The 23532-nt window shown below is 41.4% G+C and overlaps 1 protein-coding gene across 2 annotated transcripts; it reads right to left on the bottom strand.

Moving 5' to 3' along the window:
- Positions 1–569: 569 nt before the first annotated feature.
- LOC308281834 (lysophosphatidic acid receptor 2-like) lies at positions 570–23073 on the bottom strand. 2 transcript variants are annotated; one of them, XM_080722157.1, is made up of 5 exons: positions 22852–23073; positions 10288–10765; positions 8403–8897; positions 4907–5157; positions 570–2143 (listed from the first exon to the last, which is right to left on the bottom strand). In XM_080722157.1, exons 2-5 carry the CDS (start codon positions 10535–10537, stop codon positions 2042–2044), a joined length of 1098 nt encoding a protein of 365 aa, XP_080578283.1. In that variant the 5' UTR covers positions 10538–10765; positions 22852–23073; the 3' UTR covers positions 570–2041. The 2 variants fall into 2 exon arrangements, with proteins under 2 accessions (XP_080578283.1, XP_080578284.1); XM_080722158.1 differs by lacking the exon at positions 22852–23073 and adding an exon at positions 11783–11918.
- Positions 23074–23532: the final 459 nt, after the last annotated feature.

Raw genomic sequence — 23532 nt, 5'->3', positions numbered from 1 at the left:
GAGGTGACAATCAAATAAACAGCTGAAGTGGGACTAAGAGGAATGATATCCACTCAGCCACACTTCCCCATGACAGTTCTGTGCCTTCTATACGTAAGCCATTTACCATGAGAGGGAGTGGGTTGTTGGCTGATTTACCACTGTTTCAGGGTTGTGGCACCAGGCGAAGCCACTTTTACCATATAAATGAAAGAAAACACAGTTGTAACTTGCAAGGATCTTTAGTTACAATCATTAATTGTTTCAGTGGGCGGGGTCCATGAGCCAACTCAAAGTTGTTGACTGATTTACCACTGTTTTAAGCCAATCAGAGTCCAATATCTGAACATGTGACCACAAGAAGTGGTAGAAATACATATTTTTGAGCAGTGCTCCTGGAAGGAGCTGAGCGCCAACATCTGGCTCTGTCCATATGTACGCACAGGGTCACATTGACTCATATATAGCTCCGCTCACTTCACACTGGGTTTGATTTTTCATTTCTTTATTGTTAATTCCCTTATTCCCTCCTTTGTACATATTACATAACATATCTTTGTAATCTAGTATATGTCCAGCAAGCCCATGATTAAATCAAGCCAGATATTCAGACGAAAGTATTTAATGACAGTTTCCATTGGATGTCTGGCTCCCTCTGAGACACACGGCCCACTCCAACTATATAGAAACAGGTCTTCCTTCATATAAGCTTAACATTGCATTTGATAAAATATACAGCATTACATTTATTACTTAAAACGTTAAAACAGAACAAATCAAACAGCAAAACAAAAGATTTTCCCTTAACTTGCATGACATTACTCATTTTCAAACCACAGACACTTGTTTCTATTACCAAGTGACATGTTCTATCCACCAAACTGGATCACTGGATTGACTGTCTACCTGTTAATGTCATTACCTCTGAGAAGGAGGCAGCACAGACAGACTTTTAAGTGGACAGTAAACTAAATACAATATCAATAATGTGATTGTAAATAGATTTACTAGATTTAAAATGTAAAACATTGAAAAATGAGAACTGGCAATTTATCTACACATAGACAAACACAGATCAGTCTAAGTGTTTTATAAAGTCACATTAAATAATCTGAACTTGAGGAAGGGTCAGCTTATAGCCGGGTTCCTGCATGCTTGGTATGTCAATTTATTCTGTATCACCTGTGACAAAGCTTTTAAACTGGTTTGTCATTGATGTCCACATAGGATCAGATCCATGGTATCCAAGTTGTCAATAGAAAGAATGTGTTGTAAGATTAATACAATCAATAGAATCGTATATGTGCATTTTATTGTGTGTGTGGACTTTAATTCTCTCATTATTGTCAGTCTGTCTCTCCAGTCAGTCTAAATTAACCAATAAAGCCCAATTTTTAAACTTTGTGGTAAGGTGTGTCGCACAGTTAAATAGCTGATATACAAGCTTACAATGTGTCACATCGTTGTGAGCTTATAGATCTCTGCAATATTTGAAAATGATCAAATGATGACTATAGGACATGCTCAAAATAGTGATGCCACTGAAAGTGGTTCAGTTCATGACCAAAAATCTGGCGGTTCACATATGCCATTGCATCCTTCACAAAAGGATTATATAGCTTTCAAATACCCCACCTATGTTACACTTGAAATGCTTAGCTTGTTCATTTTCAAACAGGCACAATAAGTACAAAGAAAGAAACTACACAATTTGATATTTTCCAGTAGAACAATTAAGGTAATGAGGACAGAGGTTCTTTCACGAGCATCAGTGACCTTCAGAATATATTTCATGAAGGTCCCTGAATTCTGAAGGTCAGTCTAGGGCGGCTCTCATTACCAACAGAATAACCTCAAAGGATTTCTAATTACATTACTAAAAAAGAAAAAGGCGTTTTAAAAAAAATAGGAAATTGTCTGTAGATTTGTTAGAATGGTAAACCACAAGTTGCACAACCTTTCTTTCAGGTTGTGAATGTCCACACAGAGCTCAGTGGATGCCTGTGTGTGTGTTTCTTGACTGTACGCCAAATGTTTATCTCAGTTTGGGTTTGGGCTCATGTCAGCTCTCAGTGGAGGCCTGCAAGTCTTCTGAGCCCTCCAGGATGAGAGGGGTTCCGTTGGTCACGGTCTTCTCCAGGTCGGTACTACGGCTCTTATTAGGCTACAGAGAGGAGTGATACAAGTACAGGCCAGAGATGAGAATTAGGTAAGAAGTGGAGATAAAGGAAAGGATTAGGGGTTAAAAAAGGGAGTGGATACAGCACAGAAAGTGAACAGGAAGTGAAAGAAGAGAGAGAAAACAGGGTTAGTCATTACAACTTCAAAAGGGAAGGAAATGTTAGTAGAAACGCAGTTGTATTACTTCCCGATATGCATTTGCTAATTTGCATTTTGCACAGACACACAGGAAAAAGACACGTGGCAGACAAACGAACAGGCTGACAGACATGCGTGGATTGAAACCTGTGTATTTATTCATTTTTTATCAAAAATTTCAGTGGTAATTTCTGTACAAAAATAGAACAAATATACAGTGAAATGTTTTAAAATGTCTACATACTAAAAGTAAGGCTATAATATCAAAAATAATGAGTATCAAACATATTCCTTTCAAATCAGGAAATAATGAATATTGGTAGCTTGTACACTGTATGTCCCATAACAACTTTTTATATTGACATTCCCTTTAAGAGTATTAGTGGTAGTTATAGTAATAAATGACGAATAAGTGGTTGTATCCATACAACTATAGCTTCCTCTTTAAAAAACATAAAACCTTTGTGCTGTTACAACCCCTTGTGAGGGGAAGGTACTTTTTTCTTCCCAGTCATGACTTGGACTCCTTTTAAAGGTTGATGTCATTGACAGGACAAGTAAATATTGAAAAATGGCATTCAGGCCACACACACACACACGCGCACACACACACACACACACACACACACACACACACACACACACACACACACACACACACACACACACACACACACACACACACACACAACACACACGGCGCGCGCACACGCAAAGTGATATGACAGTATTTCCTGGTCGCAATAATGAGATGGGCCTGTGATTGCCAGTCAGAGTGTGGGTATGTGATTAAGGGAGAGCGTGCTTCTAGCGCTCGTGCATGCCAAAGCAACAAGTCAGAGGAAAAATGGCAAGGAGCATGACCCATTGAAACCACCAGCAGACATCTGGAGTGGTTTAAGGCTGCACAGTGCTAACACAATATTACACAAACATTAGCAACAGCATAATGAACACTAGATACGGAGAAAAAACATATATTGCATAAATCTCTAACACTCGCAAACATTTTAATCTCAAATCAGGTTTTGGGAGTCCGTTTGGTGGCCTTGATATAGCGTGAGTTTCAGAACCACCGATATCTCAATCTGGGATGTTTCTGTCTGTTGAAGAACTCTCAATGAATCTATGGGGCCTTTTCCACCTGCAAAGAACCGGTTCCAGAACCAGTGCCGGTTCAACTTTCTTGGAACCTTGGTTCGTTCTTGCGAACCGGCTTGCATTTCCACCAGATTGAATCATGATTGAACCAGAGGAACCAAGGATTTTGTGGTTCCCGTTCGGAACCAACTTTTACGGTTCGGAACCAACTCCGGTTCTCGGTGGAAAAGGCCCTTATGTGTACTGCATGTGTTTGCCTACATTGTAGTAATTTAATTTGAAGCTCAAAGTCGCAAAGTCTACTTACTTCAGTGATACCTATTTGTGTATTCTATCAAAATATACACAAATGTGTGTACGCTATCAAGAACACTGAAATGTGATGCAAACAACCTATGCTAATGATTTGGTCACAGCAGACATTTCCAGTTGGCATGAGTGCTCTTCTGATGCCGTGAGATTGCGAGACGGAGGGTGAAAACCTGTGTCACGTGCCAGATTTGCAAGACAAGCCTGCCATTAAGGTCAGTCTAGACACAATAACAGAGACAGAGAAGAAGATTCACTCTATAGTGTACAGATGCCTTTACAACAAAAACAACCATCATTGCTGCCCTAAAGAGAAAAGCTTCACTGCTTTTCATGCTTTGTTGAAGTTGCTAGCCGTATACATACGTACACTGCTTCACCCAATGTTCTTTTTATAATGGGGAATAGGTAGTGAGTGTTATAATTGAAATATAATATAGTCATTACAAAGTAGTTAAATGGCAAAAGTACAAAATAGATCATGGCGAAATATGCAACAATTCTACCAGTTCAACTATTTGATCGCTTGCAATGCAATCTGAGGGGGAGCTGCTGGGAAATCTGAGGCTCATGGGGATCATAACACAGAACCTCCAAATACCGTATGCATTAAACAATGCAATCTATAAACTATGTCATCTTTCAGGGGCCCCCAACAGCCCAGATCCACTCGCAATCACCCCAGTCTAGCACTCCTGCCTATGAATGTTGCTGGTATTTACTAGATAGTCTAGTCTAGTGGTTGTCAGTTCAGTGACATTCTGTTAGGATTGCCTAAAACGACTTAAGTCGTGTTAGCTAAAATCTAACGCTGGATGGTGCTGTTCGCTAGCCTATGGTCCTCAAATATTTTTTAATACTAGGGCACGTTGCCCGATGATGTCATGACAAAACCGGAATAGAAAACAGCCTTTCTTTCTTTTTAGGATTTAAAAAAAAGGAAAAGCTCCTAACGTGTGTGTATTGGGAGAGGGGCTGGGAGCATGCTTGAGTCAAATGGATCGTCAAGGTCGGTCGATGAATATTTACTGATTCTAAAAGACCATCTTTTGAATGCTCCCCTGCACGGATGCGCGCAACAGAGAATATTCAGTGATTTTTCAAAGGTACACGAAAAAAAAAAACGCTAGTCCTTGATGTGGTTTTGTTTGTGGCTGATGACGTGGTGGTGGTTGTCTCCATTACTTTCGGCCAGTACCTCGTGCTCCATAGTGAAGCGAACCTCGGACTCCCGGACATCGCCTTTTCTGCACAGCCGGCACAGGATGCGCTTGAAGGTCCTCCTCATGTCCCGGTCCCTGAAGGAGTAGATGATGGGGTTGACGAAGGAGTTGCACTCAGCCAGCACCAAGCAGTACTTCTCGTAGCGCAGCACCCTGCACGAGTCGCACCCCAGGCCGTCGAGAAGCAGTACCACCAGGCCAGGTGTCCAGCAGATCACAAAACAACCTGCAGGGTTTGGAGAAAACAATGGATAAATCAGAGCACAGTGACCGAACAACTAGCCTACATATGTACGTTTTTATTAATGGGTTTTCGATTATTGTTCGGACCCAATGTTTTATACAGTTGTGTCAATAAAGTAAACTAAAATACGTTAAAGACAATAATAACACTGGGGACATCTAAATTCAACGGCCACTAACAAACAGGGCTTACTGCTAGTAGGAAAACCAATCCAGATACCGTCCTAGTCTTCGCATTAGTACTGCAATGTAGTCGTTTATTTATTTGTTTTAATCCCTGAATTGGAGTTATGGCGGTATGAAGGCAGGGGGGAGGTGTGGGTGGTTGTTGGGGGGGTGGGGAGGTTATAGCATTATGCTATAGTTAGGGCTGTCACGATTATGACATTTTACATGACCTAATTGTCACTCAAATAATTGTGATTAACGATTTAATTGTGTTTTTGTCGTTGACAATTACATTTCTGTTTGGCTTAATATACAAATAAATTACTGACATATTTGACAACTTTATACTTAAAAAATAACTTTGATTGTGGAAATAGCCGATCTACAAGCTTCGCGACACGTTGTGAGCTTGTAGATCGGCTATTTCCACTATTTTGGACTATTTCTTTTTTTAAATATATGAACTTTTTTCAACATGGAAATGATGAAGACGATTATGAAAAATAATCGTGATTATGTCAAATAATTCGATTAGACGATTATGCAATAATTGTGACAGCCCTAGTATAACCTCTGAGGGTTTGGGATGGGGTGGAGAGATTATGGCAGTATGCAAGTGGGGGGGAGGGAGGGGGGGAGGTGAGAGGTTGTGGTAGGGTGGAGAGATTAGGGCAGTATGCAGGTGGGGGGTGAAGGTTGGGCGGTAGGGGGGTGGAGAGGTTATAGCAGCATGCCAGTGGGGGGGGGTAAAGGTTGGGGGATGGGGTGGGGAGGTTTGGGGATTGTTGTGGTATGGAGGGGTGGAGTGGAGACGTGGGGGGTTGTTGTTGTTGTATGGGGGTGGGGAACTGGGGGATTGTTGTTGTATGGGGGGGGGGCGTATAGGGGTGCTTTCAGGTATGACAGGGCAAAAACGCCCCGAAGGGCACGTTTTACCATGTCCATTGACTTTAGATGTCACCATTCATGTGGGAACTGGGAAGGCAGAGATCTCGGGACATCTGGCTACGCGAGACTAGAGGATTACATTTACAACTAGGTAGACCAAGTGGTGAAGAAGAATGTGGAGAAGTAGGGGGAAGTCAAAGGAGAGGGAGGAAATGACCACTGTAAATTCCTCTGTTCCACTGCATACTGTACAGCACACGTGAAACGTATCCTATCCACACACGTGTGTGTGTGTGTGTGTGCACCACGCCTGTAAAGACCTGTAAGATCACATTTCATTACTGTAAAACTCAATTACACAGGTTCACAGCCTCGGAATCCATACTGTACCCACACAGTCACATGTCATGTTTGTGCTAATTTATGCACAGTTTAGGGATGGGATGATATGAAAATTTCACATCACGATTATTGTGACAAAATAAATCGCGATTTACGATATTATCGCGACAATCAAAATCCATTATCCTGGGTGGAACATTTGCCAAAAAATAGCATATCTACAAGCTCACAACGCGTCGCAAGGCGTTTGTGTAGCCGATGTGAGCTTATAGATCGGCAATTTTTTGGCAAAGACATTTAGAGTGAAAAAAAAGACTGCATCAAGTACATATAAGTACGTTTTACCAATAGAGGGTTTAAGTGGTACCGGAATATGAAGCTCGGAAATAAAAGGTGAATTGATCCCAGTTCATGACAGAGTTCGATATCACGATAAATTAAATCTCCACGATACGATTATCGTGAGTGTTTTTTATCACGATAAACGATAATATCGCGTATCGTCCCATCCCTAGCACAGTTGCAAAACACATAAGAATGTGGAAAACAATATGCACATAAACACATGGCTGTCGGTGTCATAAAGCCTGAGTTATACTTGGTTGTGCACCAGTATCGCCCATGTCGTGCTGCGACACGTGAACTTTTAGATCACTCTACTTCTGGTGCATGGTGCTCACTGCTCAACCAAGTATAACTCGGGCTTAAGGGCAGGAGAAAGAGAGAAACTAGGCGACACAAGAATGTTTTGGTGTGTCATGGTAGTAGCGCTAGCGCTACTCTCTCTGTCTGGACATGCTCAGTGTTTCCTCACCCTCTCCACATGCCAGAGAACCTGAAGAGTATTGAGAGAGAGAGAGAGGAGGGAGAGGTATAATATTTCCTAACTCGAGGAATTTAATCAAAAAGTAAAAAATGCACCGGCAGAAGCGTGGGGTGGGAGTGGGAGTGGGAGTGAGGTTGTGTGGTGGGAAGAGAGGAGTGAGGAAAAGTGGTCCAATCAACAGAAAAGAAAGGAAACAGGGGAAGGACAGAGAGAACAGGGTAGGACTCGGAGTGTGTCTTAACAAGTTTAGACAAGTATAAGAGAGGAGCCTGCACAACTCCCTTTGTTTGTGTGTGTGTGTGTGTGTGTGTGTGTGTGTGTGTGTGTGTGTGCGTGAGTGTGTGTGTGTGTGTGTGTGTGCGTGCGTGCGTGCGTGCGTGCGTGCGTGAGTGAGTGTGAGTGCGTGTGTGTGTCAGTTTGCAGGCTTTGTATTAAGTCCCTCTGCTCTGGATCTTAAGTACTTGAACTTGTTACTTGTTTTCACGTTTCCCAAGTGTGAGGCATGTGAAAAATGTGAAACCCTGTGTATGCAGGTCGCTTCCTGCATGTAAATGTATATGTAAACGGATGTGTGCTGTGGTGGCACTACTTCGGCTTAACCTCCACTAAAGGAGTGAGTGACTGAGCTAGTGAGCGGTAGGGATGGGACGATAATCGTTATTATCGTGATAAAAAAACACTCACAATATAGGCCCCACACCTTGGGGAGTTGTTTGCCACAGTACATTTGCACATAGGTGAAATGTATTCTCTGCATTTTACCCATCCTATAACGACTAGGAGCAGTGAGCAGCCATATGGGGAGTGATTAGGAGTTAAGAGTCTTGCTCAGGGACACATCGACACATAGTGGCCTGACCGGGAATCGTACCTGCGACAACCAGGAGCTCTGGCTCCCCAGGCATGCTCTCTAACCACTCAGCTATGGCCTCCCTTTGGTAACAATAATCGTGACATGACATTTTCATATCGTCTATAGTAGAGAGCGGTGGACTTTCTCTCACCCAGGATCATGGAGACGGTCTTCATCAGGTTGACGACTGTCTCCTTGTGCACCACCTGTGTGGTGTGCTGCGACATCCTCTGGCTCTTGTGCCTCACGTACACGAAGATCCGGGTGTAGACGGCCAGCATGATGGTGAACGTGAACAGGTTGAGCAAGCCCCAGAACACCAGATAGCTGCGGCTGTACATCGGCGCCATCGTGGAGCAGTTGTTCAGGTCGCACATGCAGTGCCAGCCCATGGTGGGCACCAGGCCCATGATGATGGCCACGCCCCAGATGCCCAGGATGAGGAGCACCACGCGGCGGTTGGTCATCTTGCTGTGGAGCTGCATGGTGAAGATGGTCTGGTGGCGCTCCACCGCTATGGCCAGCAGGTTGACCACGGACGCCGTCAGGCTGGTGTCGATCAAGCCCTGGCGCACAAACCACTGGTAGTTGGAGAGCTTGATGGTCCAGGGGCCCGTGTGAAACATCAGATGGAGGTAGGATATGCCTGTCGAGGAGAGGCCAGGAGGGAATCCAGTTTAACGTTTAAACTAGAATCCTGTTTTATCAAGTTTAAAGTAACACATCTACACAGTGAGATCCTGAGTGTTAATTTACCAAAACAGACCCAAACAACCTAATTTTGCAACAATTCTGGAGTCATTACGTTGTGTTGAGTGGTCATGAGGCAGAATTAAAGCTATGTTACATTGTAAACCAGGGGTCTTCAACAGGGGGTCCGGGACCCCTAGGGGGTCCTAAGAGTTACTACAGGGGGTCCTCCAAATCGTTGTGTGATAGAAACATTTTTCTCCTTTTTCATACTAACAACTTGAACCCTAGGTTCTTATTCTGAAAACTGCAAGGCGTTGTGAGCTTGTAGATCTGCTATTTTTGGCAAAGAGGTTTGGTGTATTGGGGAAAAAGAGCAGACTAAGTACAGAGTGAAAGGTTACGTTTATTAAGTATTGACGGTTCAAGTGTTTAAATATCTGAAAGCACAAATTGACATGAATCTAAAATACACTGATGATTGTGCTGTCAAACAATGAAACTATGGGGACTATCCATTTCGAACCCCCGCTATTCCGATGATTGACTTCTATTCATCGGAATAGCGGGGTTCTTCCATTTTTCGATAGACCCCGCTATTTCGACAAGTAAACATCGGTATTCCGAACCACCGCGACTCCGACGTTGACCGGTCGGCGAAGCACTACCGACACTACCGACGGCGACCCGTCTCCGACGGCGGTCGCCGCCATTGACGACCCCTGTTGTTAACTAAAGAAGACTCTTGCACATCTGTTAGACCCCAACCGGAGGTGCAGGTCAGCACAAGTATTAACTATTTCTAAATCTACAATTTGTGTTTTCAGATATTTAACCACTTGAACCGTCAATACTTAATAAACTTGACCTTTCACTCTGTACTTAGTCTGCTCTTTTTCCCCTCTACACCAAAGCTCTTGGCCGAAAATATCCGATCTACAAGCTCACAACGCCTCGCAGTGCGAGGTGTTGTGAGCTTGTAGATCTGCTATTTTTGGCTAAAGTTCTCAGAATATGGACACTAGGGTTAATATTACTAGTGGTTAATATAAAAATTTTAATAAAAAAACGTTTTATCACTCAAAGATATGGAGGACCCTCTGTAGTAACTCTAAGGACCCCCTAACCTAGGGGTTCCGGACGCCCTGTTGAAGACCCATGGCCTACATCATTTACTGTAGTTGGTAATATGTACAGTAGATACTGCTGCTATTGGTGCTACATGTGTAAGACGGTCTGAATGTCCCGTCTTGCACAAGTAGCAAGAGTCAGCAAAAAACCCCATTGTAAATGCTTTATTATAGCTGTGTCAGCTGTAATCAGCTGATATCAGTAGTTTTAGGTACCTGAGAAGAGGTCTGCAGCAGCCAAGTTGCCCAACAGATAGTAGATGGGGAAGTGAAATCTTCGGTTGATAAAAATGGCCGCAATAACCAGCAAGTTGGAAAAGATGACAATGAAGCACACCAGCATGCCCAGGCTGACAACGACATAATCACGGCGTCGCCAGTTGGTGCTGATGTTCTTGCCACTTTTCTCATAGAAAAACAAAATGGATTCATTGTAGTAGCAGGTTCCGTCGTGGTGCTGCTCCATCTCGAGTGGTCAGGTAGCAGGATTCAGAGTGTGTGGGGCGGAGAGTGAGGGCAGCTCAGATGGTAAGTGGCTGGGCAGCAGGTTGGGGCTAGGGCAGCATTCAGACCTGCTCTATTGGTAGTTTGAAGGCGGACATGTCCTCCTCAGCTGGACCAGTGGGGGCAAAGATCCGTCTATTTTGACAAGTACGTTAATTACTGCCTGAGACATTGATCCCTCCTCTTGAATCTGTTAGAGAGAGAAAACAAGGAAAGTTTAGAAGCATGTCTTTTCATTCCAGAGTGACATGTCTTTGCACAATGTCAATCAGTTTTCAACGCATCCGAAAATAGCAGGAATCAACCTGGGAGTAGGTGTTCAGCAGTTTGAAAAGTTGAACGCAAATAAAATGTACTATTTGCGCTTTGGGCTCTGTCCTCCAGAGCATTAGCTAAATATAAATGTGGAATAAACAAACTTTCCATATGCTGCCAATGCCATGTCTAGTGGAGTTAAGTCTGCATGCTCAAACTTGTGCCCCATTTACTTATATCCTTTGATGGAATAGAATGAACCCGGCAATCCTTTTGCACATTAAGATCTAGTTAGGCAGTTAGCATTCTTAATCCTGCAATCTGGAACCTATTTTAAACTTTAATATTCAACTAGTCTCGTGTTACCAGACTGTTGCCTCCCACAATTTTCAAATGCTTCCGGTCAATATGTAATTATAGATCTCATCATCTATATAGCATTCAGAGATAGTGTAATATTAGTCTAATATTCAATCAATGTGGATGGTAGTAGAGTATTAATAACTAGCGCATCTGCAGTGATTGGAGGTGGTCTTACATTCCATTGATACATTTAGACGGTGGTGTCAGGTAGGACTAGCCTCGTAAACCACCAACTTCTGCAATTTCTGGAAGTTGGTTGCTAAGGTAGGACTCCTTCTTCACACAAGAAGAAGATAGGTCACATACTGGTTGACAAGTAGTACTGACTGAAGGTTATAAGAAATTCTCGCTGGCCAAGTGGGGATTCTGTCTTTAGTGAGTGGAAGCAATTTGTTCGGAAGACAAGTTATAACCAACTATTAATGTCCTTTTTCTGTTTTACCTTTCCATTTTTTTGTTTTGTTTTACCTTTCCATCTCACTGAGGTCTATATTGCAGAAGACAGCTTTGCAGGAAAGGAAGTGCTTCATGACAGAAAAGCTATAATCAAAGATAACCACATCCTTGGAGCAGAGTTCAACCAACTCACCCACGGTTGTCTGAAAAGAGACTTCCAAAAATGAGGCCAACAACATTGAGCTATAATCCTGTTGTCGGTAGATTTGCAAGCACCACACATGGTGGATTTGAATCTACAGCCTTCCCTCACACATGCTTGCTCACTCGTTCCCACCGACACAGCCAAGCAAACACTGAAGTACAGGGCCAGGCCAGCACTGCTTCTGCTCTCAACAATGGAAAAAGCAGTGCAGTTCCCTATAGCGAGACACACCTCGCAATTACACAATCCAACTATGTAACCCAATCTCAAACCAAACACACACTGTGTGTGTGTGTGTGTGTGTGTGTGTGTGTGTGTGTGTGTTGTGTGTGTGTGTGTGTGTGTGTGTGTGTGTGTGTGTGTGTGTGTGTGTGTGTGTGTGTGTGTGGAGCCTCAATGACCCACTCTCCTACTGAGGGTATGGGATGATGCCAAACCAAAACGAGCAGGAATTGCAGAAAGCATTAGGGACAGGCAGACTACGAATGACAGATAAGATCATATATAAGGATGACAGAGAGACTTAGGGTTGTAAAGGTAGATCATAATACTGTTAATTTAATTTAATTTGATATATGAAATGTTCCAATTGGTGAGATATATCGATCTGTAACTGTTGTGCAATAGATTAGTAATGAATAATCCAAAAATAGCACCTTGTTGACTTCCATTGTACAGTGAAAAAACAGCTCTCAAAGTGAATCTTTTTAGCATATAAACCAACGCAAACAGCTGATTCTGACAACATATATCATCACAAAACCCAGTATGGAGTTTGTTTTAATGAAAAATATGCCATTTCCTGTGGAGGAAAACCAGGACTGGATCTGCAGGTCTTCAAAAAGTCAAATCAACCTGAAGTTAAAATGTTTCTTCCATACTGGGTTTTGTGATGTTACTGCATGTGTGGACAGAATCTGCTTTGTTTGATTTCGTTTATGTGCTAAAAGAGTGACTTTAAGAGCCGCTTCATCTTACAATGGAAGTCAATGAGGCACTCATTAATTACTTCATGCAAGGTACAACCCAAACCTCTACCAAAGTGTCCTATTGCTTTAAGTGCTTCACGTTATGCACTAGGTGGGAATGGGGGATACTACTTGTGAGTTTAACTAAAGGTCGTACATAGTCCGTCTCAGATTGCATTCATCGTTCTGCTCCAATTTAAGTGATTCTCTTGTCTCTGTAGTGGACTCATCCAATATAAAGGAAAACAGGACACAGCTGTGTGTGTGTGTGTGTGTGTGTGTGTGTGTGTGTGTGTGTGTGTGTGTGTGTGTGTGTGTGCGTGCGTGCGTGCGTGCGTGCGTGCGACTGACTGACTGACTGACTGACTGACTGACTGACTGAGTGTCTGAGTGAGTGAGTGAGTGAGTTTCCATGAAAAACGCATTTTGTATACCATTATACCAAAAAAATGCTAATTGTCAAGTGACTGCAAAAGATGCTATTTGTTTCAAAACAATGTACTGTATATACGCAATGTGACATAGTTCTGTCCAACTGTATATACTTTGCCCATTTTCTTAAACTGTTTTTATTATATTTTTACACTTGCTTTGGCAATAATAAACATACATATGTTTTCTCATGCCAATAACACTCCTTTGAACAACTGAGTGAGTGAGTGAGTGAGTGAGTGAGTGAGTGAGTGAGTGAGTGAGTGAGTGAGTGAGAACGAGAGGGCTAATGAACCGGCAGACAAAAGCATTGGGGAAGACAGATAGACCCAGAACAGTTTTGAAGAATACAGTGTATTCTGCTGTGCCAGCCAGCAGAATACAGTATTATGATGGTTCACTGCGAGTCTTCATCATAAGAAATAAAAAAAAAAGCGACTAGACGTGTGATATACAGACTTTGCACTGCATATTTTGCACTTTTTCCGACTAGTTTGTCAAAGCCATCCCACATCATCACACATCACACTCCTTGAGGAAATGAAACTCCTGCAGCATGCACACACACACACACACACACACACACACACACACACACACACACACACACAAAGTGATGTATATCGGACCAACAACCATATATGGAGACCCCTGGTACCCATAGATATTCACAGATATGGGCTTAATATCAGGGATCTCCTTAAAGGGGAAGACCACCCATTTTCAATATTGAAATATGTCATTAATATACCTTAGAGGAGTTGTGTGGAAATAGAAACAATTTTCCCCCTCTTCTGTGTTGCCTAGAACTGGAGGATTGATTTTGGGGTTTTTATTGTAAAGTACAACTTGATGACATCACACATTGTACTTTACAATACAAACCCCCAAATCAATCATCCAGTTCTAGGCAACACAGAAGAGGGGGAACTTTTATTTTATTTCCACACAAATCCTCTAAGATATATTAATGACATATTTCAATATTGAAAATGGCTGGTCTTCCCCTTTAAATGGGCATAAAGGGGATTTGGTTCCCCTGGCATCACAGGGTTCACATATCTCCATTTATGGGCATAACAAGGATTTGGTTCCCCTGACATCACAGTGATGTCAGAGCGTGAGAATCAGCGTGATTATTGCCACTGCATGACGTACAGGCTGGCCACCAGTCAGCAGGGAGTGTTGGGCGTGAGGAGTAGGATGAAGGCTCTACGTCCTCGCGATGGGGCTCCTGACATGTCTATTACACTACTACAGTACAGAGGTAAACCACCGACACAGGAAGTAACAGCTGTGTTTGGCAGTAAGTAACAGCTGTGTTTGGCAGTATCAGCCGCAAGAACATTTACCCGCCTGTCAATATTCTTCTAAACAGCATTGCTCATGTTCACAGAAACAATTGCAGTCTTTCCCCTTTCTGTTCTTTCTGACGAGACAGACAGACCGCAGACTGCCATCTGTGCCATCAAGATTACTTTAGAATTATCTGTGACAGTTTCTTTTACTATAACTTCATCCTAGGGGGAACCCTGTATTAACATATACAGCCAAACGTGTTACAGAATACTATGTAAACATTTAGGCCGGTTTATGTCGGTTATTCCCCAACCATCACATTTCCCATTTGTGTGTCGCTCATGATAGCTTGACCAAATACAATGGCTGGAAAGTGTGACTAATAATCATTAACAGGAATAATAAAACAGAAGCACATTCTTCTTGACAAGCAGCAGATCGAGAATACGTTTCCTTGTACAATTTAAAAGGTTGTTTTGAACCTTCTTTCCACTCCATTGAAGGTACATTCCTCTCTTTAACAGTCTATAAACACTTAGTATACGAATGTTATAAACAATGAATCTATGCTGTGTACAGTCTATCAACAGGTTAGCTAGGTTTTGTTTTGTTTCTTTCTCTTTGATAGCAAAGCGATGAATACTCAATATAGGACTAAACATGAATCAATTAAAACTAGAAAGATGCAATTCTGGGAAACTGCAAGTGCGGTTGCCATGATGCAAGTCACACTTGCAAATGAATTCCAATTTTCCCCATTCAGGTCAACGGGGAAAGTTAATTCACAAATAAATGAATGGCCATATATGGAGATCTTGGTGTAAGTCATTGTCCCTTTTATGCCCATAATACTTGATGTCATCAATATTACAGTAAGCCCATATCTTGGAATGTCCATATATGCACATAACTGTGTCAGTCTCATGAGGTCTATGACGTCAGACATCCATGATGTCAGTCAGCTCCATTTTTGGGAAAGTTTAATTTTAACATTTTCCCATTCTAGTAAATGGAGACATTTTATTCACTAATACATTTATATAAATAAAACTATATAGGCCTATATAGGCCTATATATCTCTCAGCCAAATGCAAGACAACACTGGAGTAGCTATAGGAGTAGCGCTGCAAAATAAAGTTTATGGAAAGATGGATGTGATGGAAAGATGGATGGGTGGAAGAAAGTCGGACCAGTACTATAGTCTTGTCCGACTACTATAAGTAGTCATACAATAAGTGTGGTTGCCCTGTTAGGGCAGGACAACCACACTAAATATACACCAGGGGGTGCCTGGTGGCTTTACATTTACTGCACAGACCCTGTGCAAGCCAAGGAGGGCTCCCAGTTCTGTCTCACATGCCTCTTCTCTTTGCCCTTGATTTACTGACTCTCTACATTCTCCTATCTAAATATTATAGCATAAAAATACTTAAGGATTACCACTGTGATAATAGGAGCAGAATGTTAACAGAGAACACACAACCACTGTGCCAGGGTATCTGTAGTTCCTGAGTTGCAAACAGACTAACCAGCAGCTGCCAACTGCCTTTAAACAGTAGCATAACTCGTTCAGGCCAAACCAAGGCAGGTTTCAGTGATCAACAGGTTATAAAGTAGAGACGAGAGCATGCACTTTGGCAAGAAGCCATAATGCTTTAAGCATATTTGCTGCCTTCAATAATCAGTCTCCCTGCAGTTCAGTGAATCTGTCCGAAGGCATCAGGCTCCAGACATGAAACAGGTGCATCATCCTATCCTATACAGCCAGCCTACAATCACCTTAAAAATGTATCAGTGATTAAAGGACTTAGGTCTCAGCAACATATAGAACAGCTTGTCAGTTCATATTCATGTCACAAAGAGATGATTGCGTCAACAGTGTCTTCACAGGTCTCCCTACGACATTCATCAAACGATATGCATATGATTCAGAACACCACGAAAGAGGATCATGTCACTATAGAGATTAAATCAATTAATCAAAAGAAGTACCCAACCACACACACACTTTTAAATCAAAGCTAAAAACCCTTTCTGTTTGCTGCCTTTTATTGGGATTTCTTTTAAACTATTCATCTCTGCAATGTAATTTTACACTTTATTTCTACTACTTTTACATTTTCAAATGTATTTTTATAATGTGTTAATGTTTGCTCTGTCTTTATGTCTTAATGCTTAATTTTATGTAAAGCACTTTTTGCCTTGTTGCTGTGCAGAAATAAACGTAGCCTACCTTGCCTTGCCTATACATACTACTACACTATTTATTGATTCCATCAATAATTTAGGGGTTTAGTATAGGGGTACATCAGTTTATAAAACCAATAGATTTTTGATATTCAAAAGAATCAATATAATCTATCCTTATGTTTGGTAATAGGTGAAAATGTTTCCAAGAAAATCTAAAAAATAAACAAATATAGAACCGATCTACAAGCTCACAATGTATCGCATTGTGGCGCGTTTTGATCTTGTAGATCTGCTGTTCACTATTAATTGTCTAATCAGTTCGTTATCATGTTAAAAAGCATTCATTAAAAAGCCACACGCACACTTCTGGATTATTCGATTAACCCAAAAGGTAATCCATAGAATAATTGCTAAGAAAATAATCAATAGCTGCAGCCGTAGGTTACAGTAGTTGTGTGACTAGTGTCTTTCTCAAGGACAAGAGCTATGTATCACTTCTCCCATGCATAGACAGGCGAGAAGTGAGCACCCCCCCTCCCTTACCTTAGCCCCACCCCCTTGTTTCCCCTATCCTGTACATAGTGATTTTATTACTGTGATATTATTGAATGTTTTCTTTGCTTGCTGTTTATTATGTCCATGAATTAAATACTGAGGGCTTCCAATGTAAAAAAAAGGCAGTAAAAGGTCTTATTTGGGATGTTCCTTTTAGGCAGGATGTTTAACTCTACTTGTACTGTACTACATTTCTATTGTATTGACTATACTTGTACTGTTCTCCATTTTTGTCTAATAAAATAATCAATCAATCAGAAAAAAGAGCCTAGACCTGAAGGACAGGGATTGGACCAAGAACCTTACTACTATTCACGCTCCCACGTTCGGTTGTGCTTTATGCACGCCATGGGGAAGTCAACTGAGGTTGTGGGGTTTTTCTGTTTCACTTTCCTCTGAGTTTGGCACAGGCAGGGTTTCCACACGGTGCACATTTACATTTGGCCATGATGTGTGAGCGTGTGGGGGGGAGCTATTGTGACACATAGTACACAGCTTAAAGTCCAGAGTGCTCATTTAACTCCGAGTGTACAAATTGACCTAGAGGGGTCTCCATTTGTGCTCGGAATCTCCCTGCAGAGATTCTCCACATCTCCTTAGGGATGTGTAAAGTGTCTTGTTAAAGACTGAATATTTGTACACTCCCGAGATAAATTAACAGTGACTTTTACAGTGTAAAAAGACTGTTCTGAATATGGGCTCCTCGGTAAACAACTGCATATGTTCGTATGCATGAGTGTGTGTGTGTGTGTGTGTGTGTGTGTGTGTGTGTGTGTGTGTGTGTGTGTGTGTGTGTGTGTGTGTGTGTGTTCATGTTGTGTGTTGTGTGTGTGTGTTCATGTTGTGTGTTTGAGCTGGGCTGAATCCATAAACAGCAGTTTGAATTCAAACCAGTCATTACAAGAGTGGCCCCACCCATGCCCCCCCCCCCCCTCTCTATCTCTCACTCTGCCTCTCCATAGGAATAGACATCAATAACGTAAATAAAAGCTACTTTCACACATGTTGATGTCGTGCAGGAGACCTTGTTTCTCAATATTTCAACTTTTTATGTTTTTTTTTTGTTTTTTAAACAAAAGTGTCATGCAAAAGTACTGGAAATAGCAGATGTACAAGCTCACAACACAGTTGAGCTTGAAGATTGGCTATTTTTGCTATTTTAGAGACAGTTTTAAAGTGAAAGTGGTTCAGTTTGTCAGTGGGTTTTATAAATATTGAACCGAAGAAAGGTATAAGAGCTTATGACTAATTAATAACTACATTGGATCCATTCAACACAGGTTATTTTTCCCCCATTTCCTGGCCATTCAAGGTTTCCATCCGACAGTGACGATATCTTAAACCAGTGGTTCTCAACCAGTGGTCCTTGGGGGGGTTCCAGGTGGTCCCCAGCCAAATGATGCAGAGTTGGTAACCAAATGGACCCTTATAGATCTTTAACCTTAAGAAGCTTACAGAGAATGTAGAATTTTGATTGACCTGTTATCAGTCCTATGGTACCAACATCAATACAGCATGGAATTGTGGAAAAAATCCTATCCAACGATAACAAAATATTCTTTTTGGGTCTGAGAGGGTCTTGGGTCTGAGAGGCTAAATCTCATCAAATGGTGGTCCGTGGCTCAAATGCAGAATAAATTAAGTAATGGACCTACGGTAGATACATGTATGAAACTGGTGCCCATTTTCAATATTGAACTATGTCATTAATATACCTTAGAGGAGTTGTGTGGAAATTTAAAAAAAGTTCCCCCTCATGTCATCAAGTTGTGATTTGCAATACAAACCCCCAAATCAATCCTCCAGTTCTAGGCAACACTAACCAGCAGCTGCCAACTGCCTTTAAACAGTAGCATAACTCGTTCAGGCCAAACCAAGGCAGGTTTCAGTGATCAACAGGTTATAAAGTAGAGACGAGAGCATGCACTTTGGCAAGAAGCCATAATGCTTTAAGCATATTTGCTGCCTTCAATAATCAGTCTCCCTGCAGTTCAGTGAATCTGTCCGAAGGCATCAGGCTCCAGACATGAAACAGGTGCATCATCCTATCCTATACAGCCAGCCTACAATCACCTTAAAAATGTATCAGTGATTAAAGGACTTAGGTCTCAGCAACATATAGAACAGCTTGTCAGTTCATATTCATGTCACAAAGAGATGATTGCGTCAACAGTGTCTTCACAGGTCTCCCTACGACATTCATCAAACGATATGCATATGATTCAGAACACCACGAAAGAGGATCATGTCACTATAGAGATTAAATCAATTAATCAAAAGAAGTACCCAACCACACACACACTTTTAAATCAAAGCTAAAAACCCTTTCTGTTTGCTGCCTTTTATTGGGATTTCTTTTAAACTATTCATCTCTGCAATGTAATTTTACACTTTATTTCTACTACTTTTACATTTTCAAATGTATTTTTATAATGTGTTAATGTTTGCTCTGTCTTTATGTCTTAATGCTTAATTTTATGTAAAGCACTTTTTGCCTTGTTGCTGTGCAGAAATAAACGTAGCCTACCTTGCCTTGCCTATACATACTACTACACTATTTATTGATTCCATCAATAATTTAGGGGTTTAGTATAGGGGTACATCAGTTTATAAAACCAATAGATTTTTGATATTCAAAAGAATCAATATAATCTATCCTTATGTTTGGTAATAGGTGAAAATGTTTCCAAGAAAATCTAAAAAATAAACAAATATAGAACCGATCTACAAGCTCACAATGTATCGCATTGTGGCGCGTTTTGATCTTGTAGATCTGCTGTTCACTATTAATTGTCTAATCAGTTCGTTATCATGTTAAAAAGCATTCATTAAAAAGCCACACGCACACTTCTGGATTATTCGATTAACCCAAAAGGTAATCCATAGAATAATTGCTAAGAAAATAATCAATAGCTGCAGCCGTAGGTTACAGTAGTTGTGTGACTAGTGTCTTTCTCAAGGACAAGAGCTATGTATCACTTCTCCCATGCATAGACAGGCGAGAAGTGAGCACCCCCCCTCCCTTACCTTAGCCCCACCCCCTTGTTTCCCCTATCCTGTACATAGTGATTTTATTACTGTGATATTATTGAATGTTTTCTTTGCTTGCTGTTTATTATGTCCATGAATTAAATACTGAGGGCTTCCAATGTAAAAAAGCACAGAAGATGGGGAACTTTTTTTGTATTTCCACACAACTCCTCTAAGGTATATTGATGACATATATATTATTGAAAATATTGAAAATGGGTGGTCTTCCCCTTTAAACAATTCAACAGAAAACAACATGTAGATCAGTTATTTTCAGTGTGCGACACAGGCACACTACTGAGTCTAAATCATGTGTTAGACTTGCTCCACTCGTTAATCAGTTATACAAATGCACAGTCACACACAGATCCTCTATCTCACGTAATGGAAAACCTACATGAAGCATTATCTTTGAGAATCTGATGTGATGCTGTTTCCCAGAAGATGGGTGGCACGTCTAGCTGCTGATCTTGAAGTTTTATCAATATACGTACCATATCTGTACATGTTCTGAGTCTAGGTAGGCACCAAAGTGTAATAATCACTTCGACCTCTTAGACTTTATCAGGTGTCACATTTAAAAAATATATTTTGATTGCCTTGAATAAGCCCCCACAACAATTCCTAATAAGAACCAAGTTTAATTTTTGGCTGGCTACATTTATATTATTTCATTTTGTGGGGTATCTTTTGTTTTATTATGTAGAAGAGTGTAAAGAGACTCACAAGGAGTATAGGTCGCATTGGCTTGGACTTCACAATAGTAATTTAGTTATACAACATTAACAATGTAATTGTGAAACTGGGCAATTAAATAATTCAAACATTTATTTGGTCAGCTCAGCTGTTGCACCTTACTCAACTCAAACTCATAAAGAACATTTCCAATAACTAAAGGTCTACCAAAGTGCTCGAGGATCAAGTTAACAGACCAAAAAGGGGATAAAACAAGAAGAATTACCCTCATCTCCTCACCAGAACAATATGCAACATGTCTCCCCACCCATCAGGCTCACAGAGGACATTACATATCAAGATATGGCAGCACAAAGAGCAAAGCCAAATAAAAAGGATATACAAAAAACTAAATTGTGATAAATAATCATGATCACAATATCAAGCAAAAATGATCAGGACTATAATTTCAGACATAATCATGAAGCCATACCCATATATTGTATATTGTAAAGCAAATAATGATACAATTACTCTCTAGTCTAAACACTATCAAGTGTAGCAGTTTTACTAGCCTCGTGAACCAGGCTTTTATTTTGGCGATCACAGTTTTACCAACTTGACAGTGTCAAGTGTACCTACAAGAGTGGCCTAAAATGTGATGTGATTACATTATCAATACCATCATTCACTCTAATGATCACTCTAAGATCTAACATGACCAAAAGGATGTCAGTTTAAAATGCATGTATTCAATATGCTAATATACTGTAGCTACGAAAACATTAGGCTGGTCCCAAGATGTAATTATTTTCAATGGCTCACTTGGGGCCTTGTGTAGCTAAGTAATAAAGTCTAAGGGCGAGAAGTCAGTGTGTGTGTGGGTGTGTGTGTGTGTGTGTGTGTGTGTGTGTGTGTGTGTGTGTGTGTGTGTGTGTGTGTGTGTGTGTGTGTGTGTGTGTGTGAGTGAGTGAGTGAGTGAGTGTGTGTGTGTGTGTGTGTGTGTGTGTGTGTGTGTGTGTGTGTGTGTGGTGTGTGTGTGTGTGTGTGTGTGGGGGGGGGGGGGGGGGGGGGGGGGGGGAGACATGCCTACACATGGTAAAGTAAGTGTGGCGCGTTCTTCTTGCTCGAGTCTGTGCAAAGTAAACGTGCCAGATTTGTTTGGACACATCGTTGGGGGGAGAAACATTTACGAGAAAAGACAGGGTCGTATTGAGAAGAGAAGAGGCTATAATGAGCTCCAGGCTCCTCCATCCGCTCCCTCCAACCCCCAGAGACTGACACAACACAATGCAGATGCCACAGAATGCTGATGAGTGAGGCATGTGTCCCCCGAGACAAGAGAACATGGACAAGTCTGAAGGCTGTGTGGTGGCAACAAGGTTTTTTCTTTTTCTGAAAACAACAAGGTTTTTTTCTAAAATTCAAAAGGCTTCTATATAAAAACTCCACGTGGCTTCACGTGTATGTCAGTGGTTCTCAGTGAATTTCACCTTTACACGTCTGGGTGGACCCTTCTGTAACTTTGACAGTGTACAAATGGAACCAAATGGACTCTAACGGGTCCATTTGGTTCCATTTGTAGGCCTACACTGTCTCAAAGTTAAGGGGAGAACTTCAAATTTCAATTAAAGTTTGAGAACCACTCATATCTAATGTCTAAGTACATTTTAGCTTCAGCGCACACACACATAAAAGAAAGCATAAAAAAAAGTTTAAACTCGTCAATCAGGTAAATCCAGCTAGACATACAGTCCTGGGCTCCTGGCTGTTGTCTCACCTACTGTAGGCTACAGTGTACAGTAGACACTCACCTTGCCTAACGCATTCCAAAGACACCCAAGCAAACAACGACACATAGGCTCAGCCTATGCCATGTAAAGGGAAAACGTGTGCTTTATACTTACTGGTATATTTCTTCTTTGCCTCTATTGAATATCCATTCCTTCCCCCCCAAAAAAGTGATTCTTTCAGTCCAAAAAAAGCTACAGAACTCAGGAGTATATATTCCACAAAAAGTGCGCTTCAAAGTTCGGTTGGTTTCGGCGTACTACTTCCTAACCTACCTGTGCCGTGCCGTGCGCAGTGAACTCTACTCTCTACGCCCGAGGACAAAAGGGCGCGGCGTCCTCTCCTCGCTAGACTTTCTATCACAATAGATGGAATCAAAACGTTGGAACGCAGCGGCAGCGCTCTAGCGCTCCACACTCAGCACACACAACACAACCTGAGCGCTTGGCGGCGCCCAGGCGTCCGCCCACCATACCTCCCATTGGTCGCTATAGCCAGTGTTGTAAAGTAACTATCTAAAGTAGCTACATCTACTAAAGTACAATTTTGAGGTAGGCTACTTTTACTTTTATACTGGAGTATTTCCAATGGTCAGAAGTTTTACTTTAGTTCAATTCTAACCCACTACAGCTCCACTGAAATTAGCCTATTTGAAAACTTTAGAACAAGGCTACATTATGACTTCAGCCTACATTCGGCCATTTGAAAATAGCAGACCTACAAGCTCACATTTCGGCTATTTTCAGAATATTTGTATTCTGAAAATATACATTCGAAAACTTATGGGACATTCTGCA

This window comes from Nannobrachium achirus (assembly GCF_963921795.1).
Source record: "Nannobrachium achirus genome assembly, chromosome: 3".
NCBI classification, from domain to species: Eukaryota; Metazoa; Chordata; class Actinopteri; order Myctophiformes; family Myctophidae; genus Nannobrachium; species Nannobrachium achirus.
This window is presented reverse-complemented; position numbering and strand designations above follow the sequence as displayed.

Coding starts and splice junctions, on each gene's coding strand:
- LOC308281834 (XM_080722157.1), bottom strand. CDS start 10,537: ATGGAGCAGCACCACGACGGAACCTGCTACTACAATGAATCCATTTTG. Junction 8,898..10,287: donor TGCTGCAGACCTCTTCTCAG/GTACCTAAAACT, acceptor TCTCCTCGACAG/GCATATCCTACCTCCATCTG. Junction 2,144..4,906: donor GCTTCACTATGGAGCACGAG/GTACTGGCCGAA, acceptor TCCTCTCTGTAG/CCTAATAAGAGCCGTAGTAC.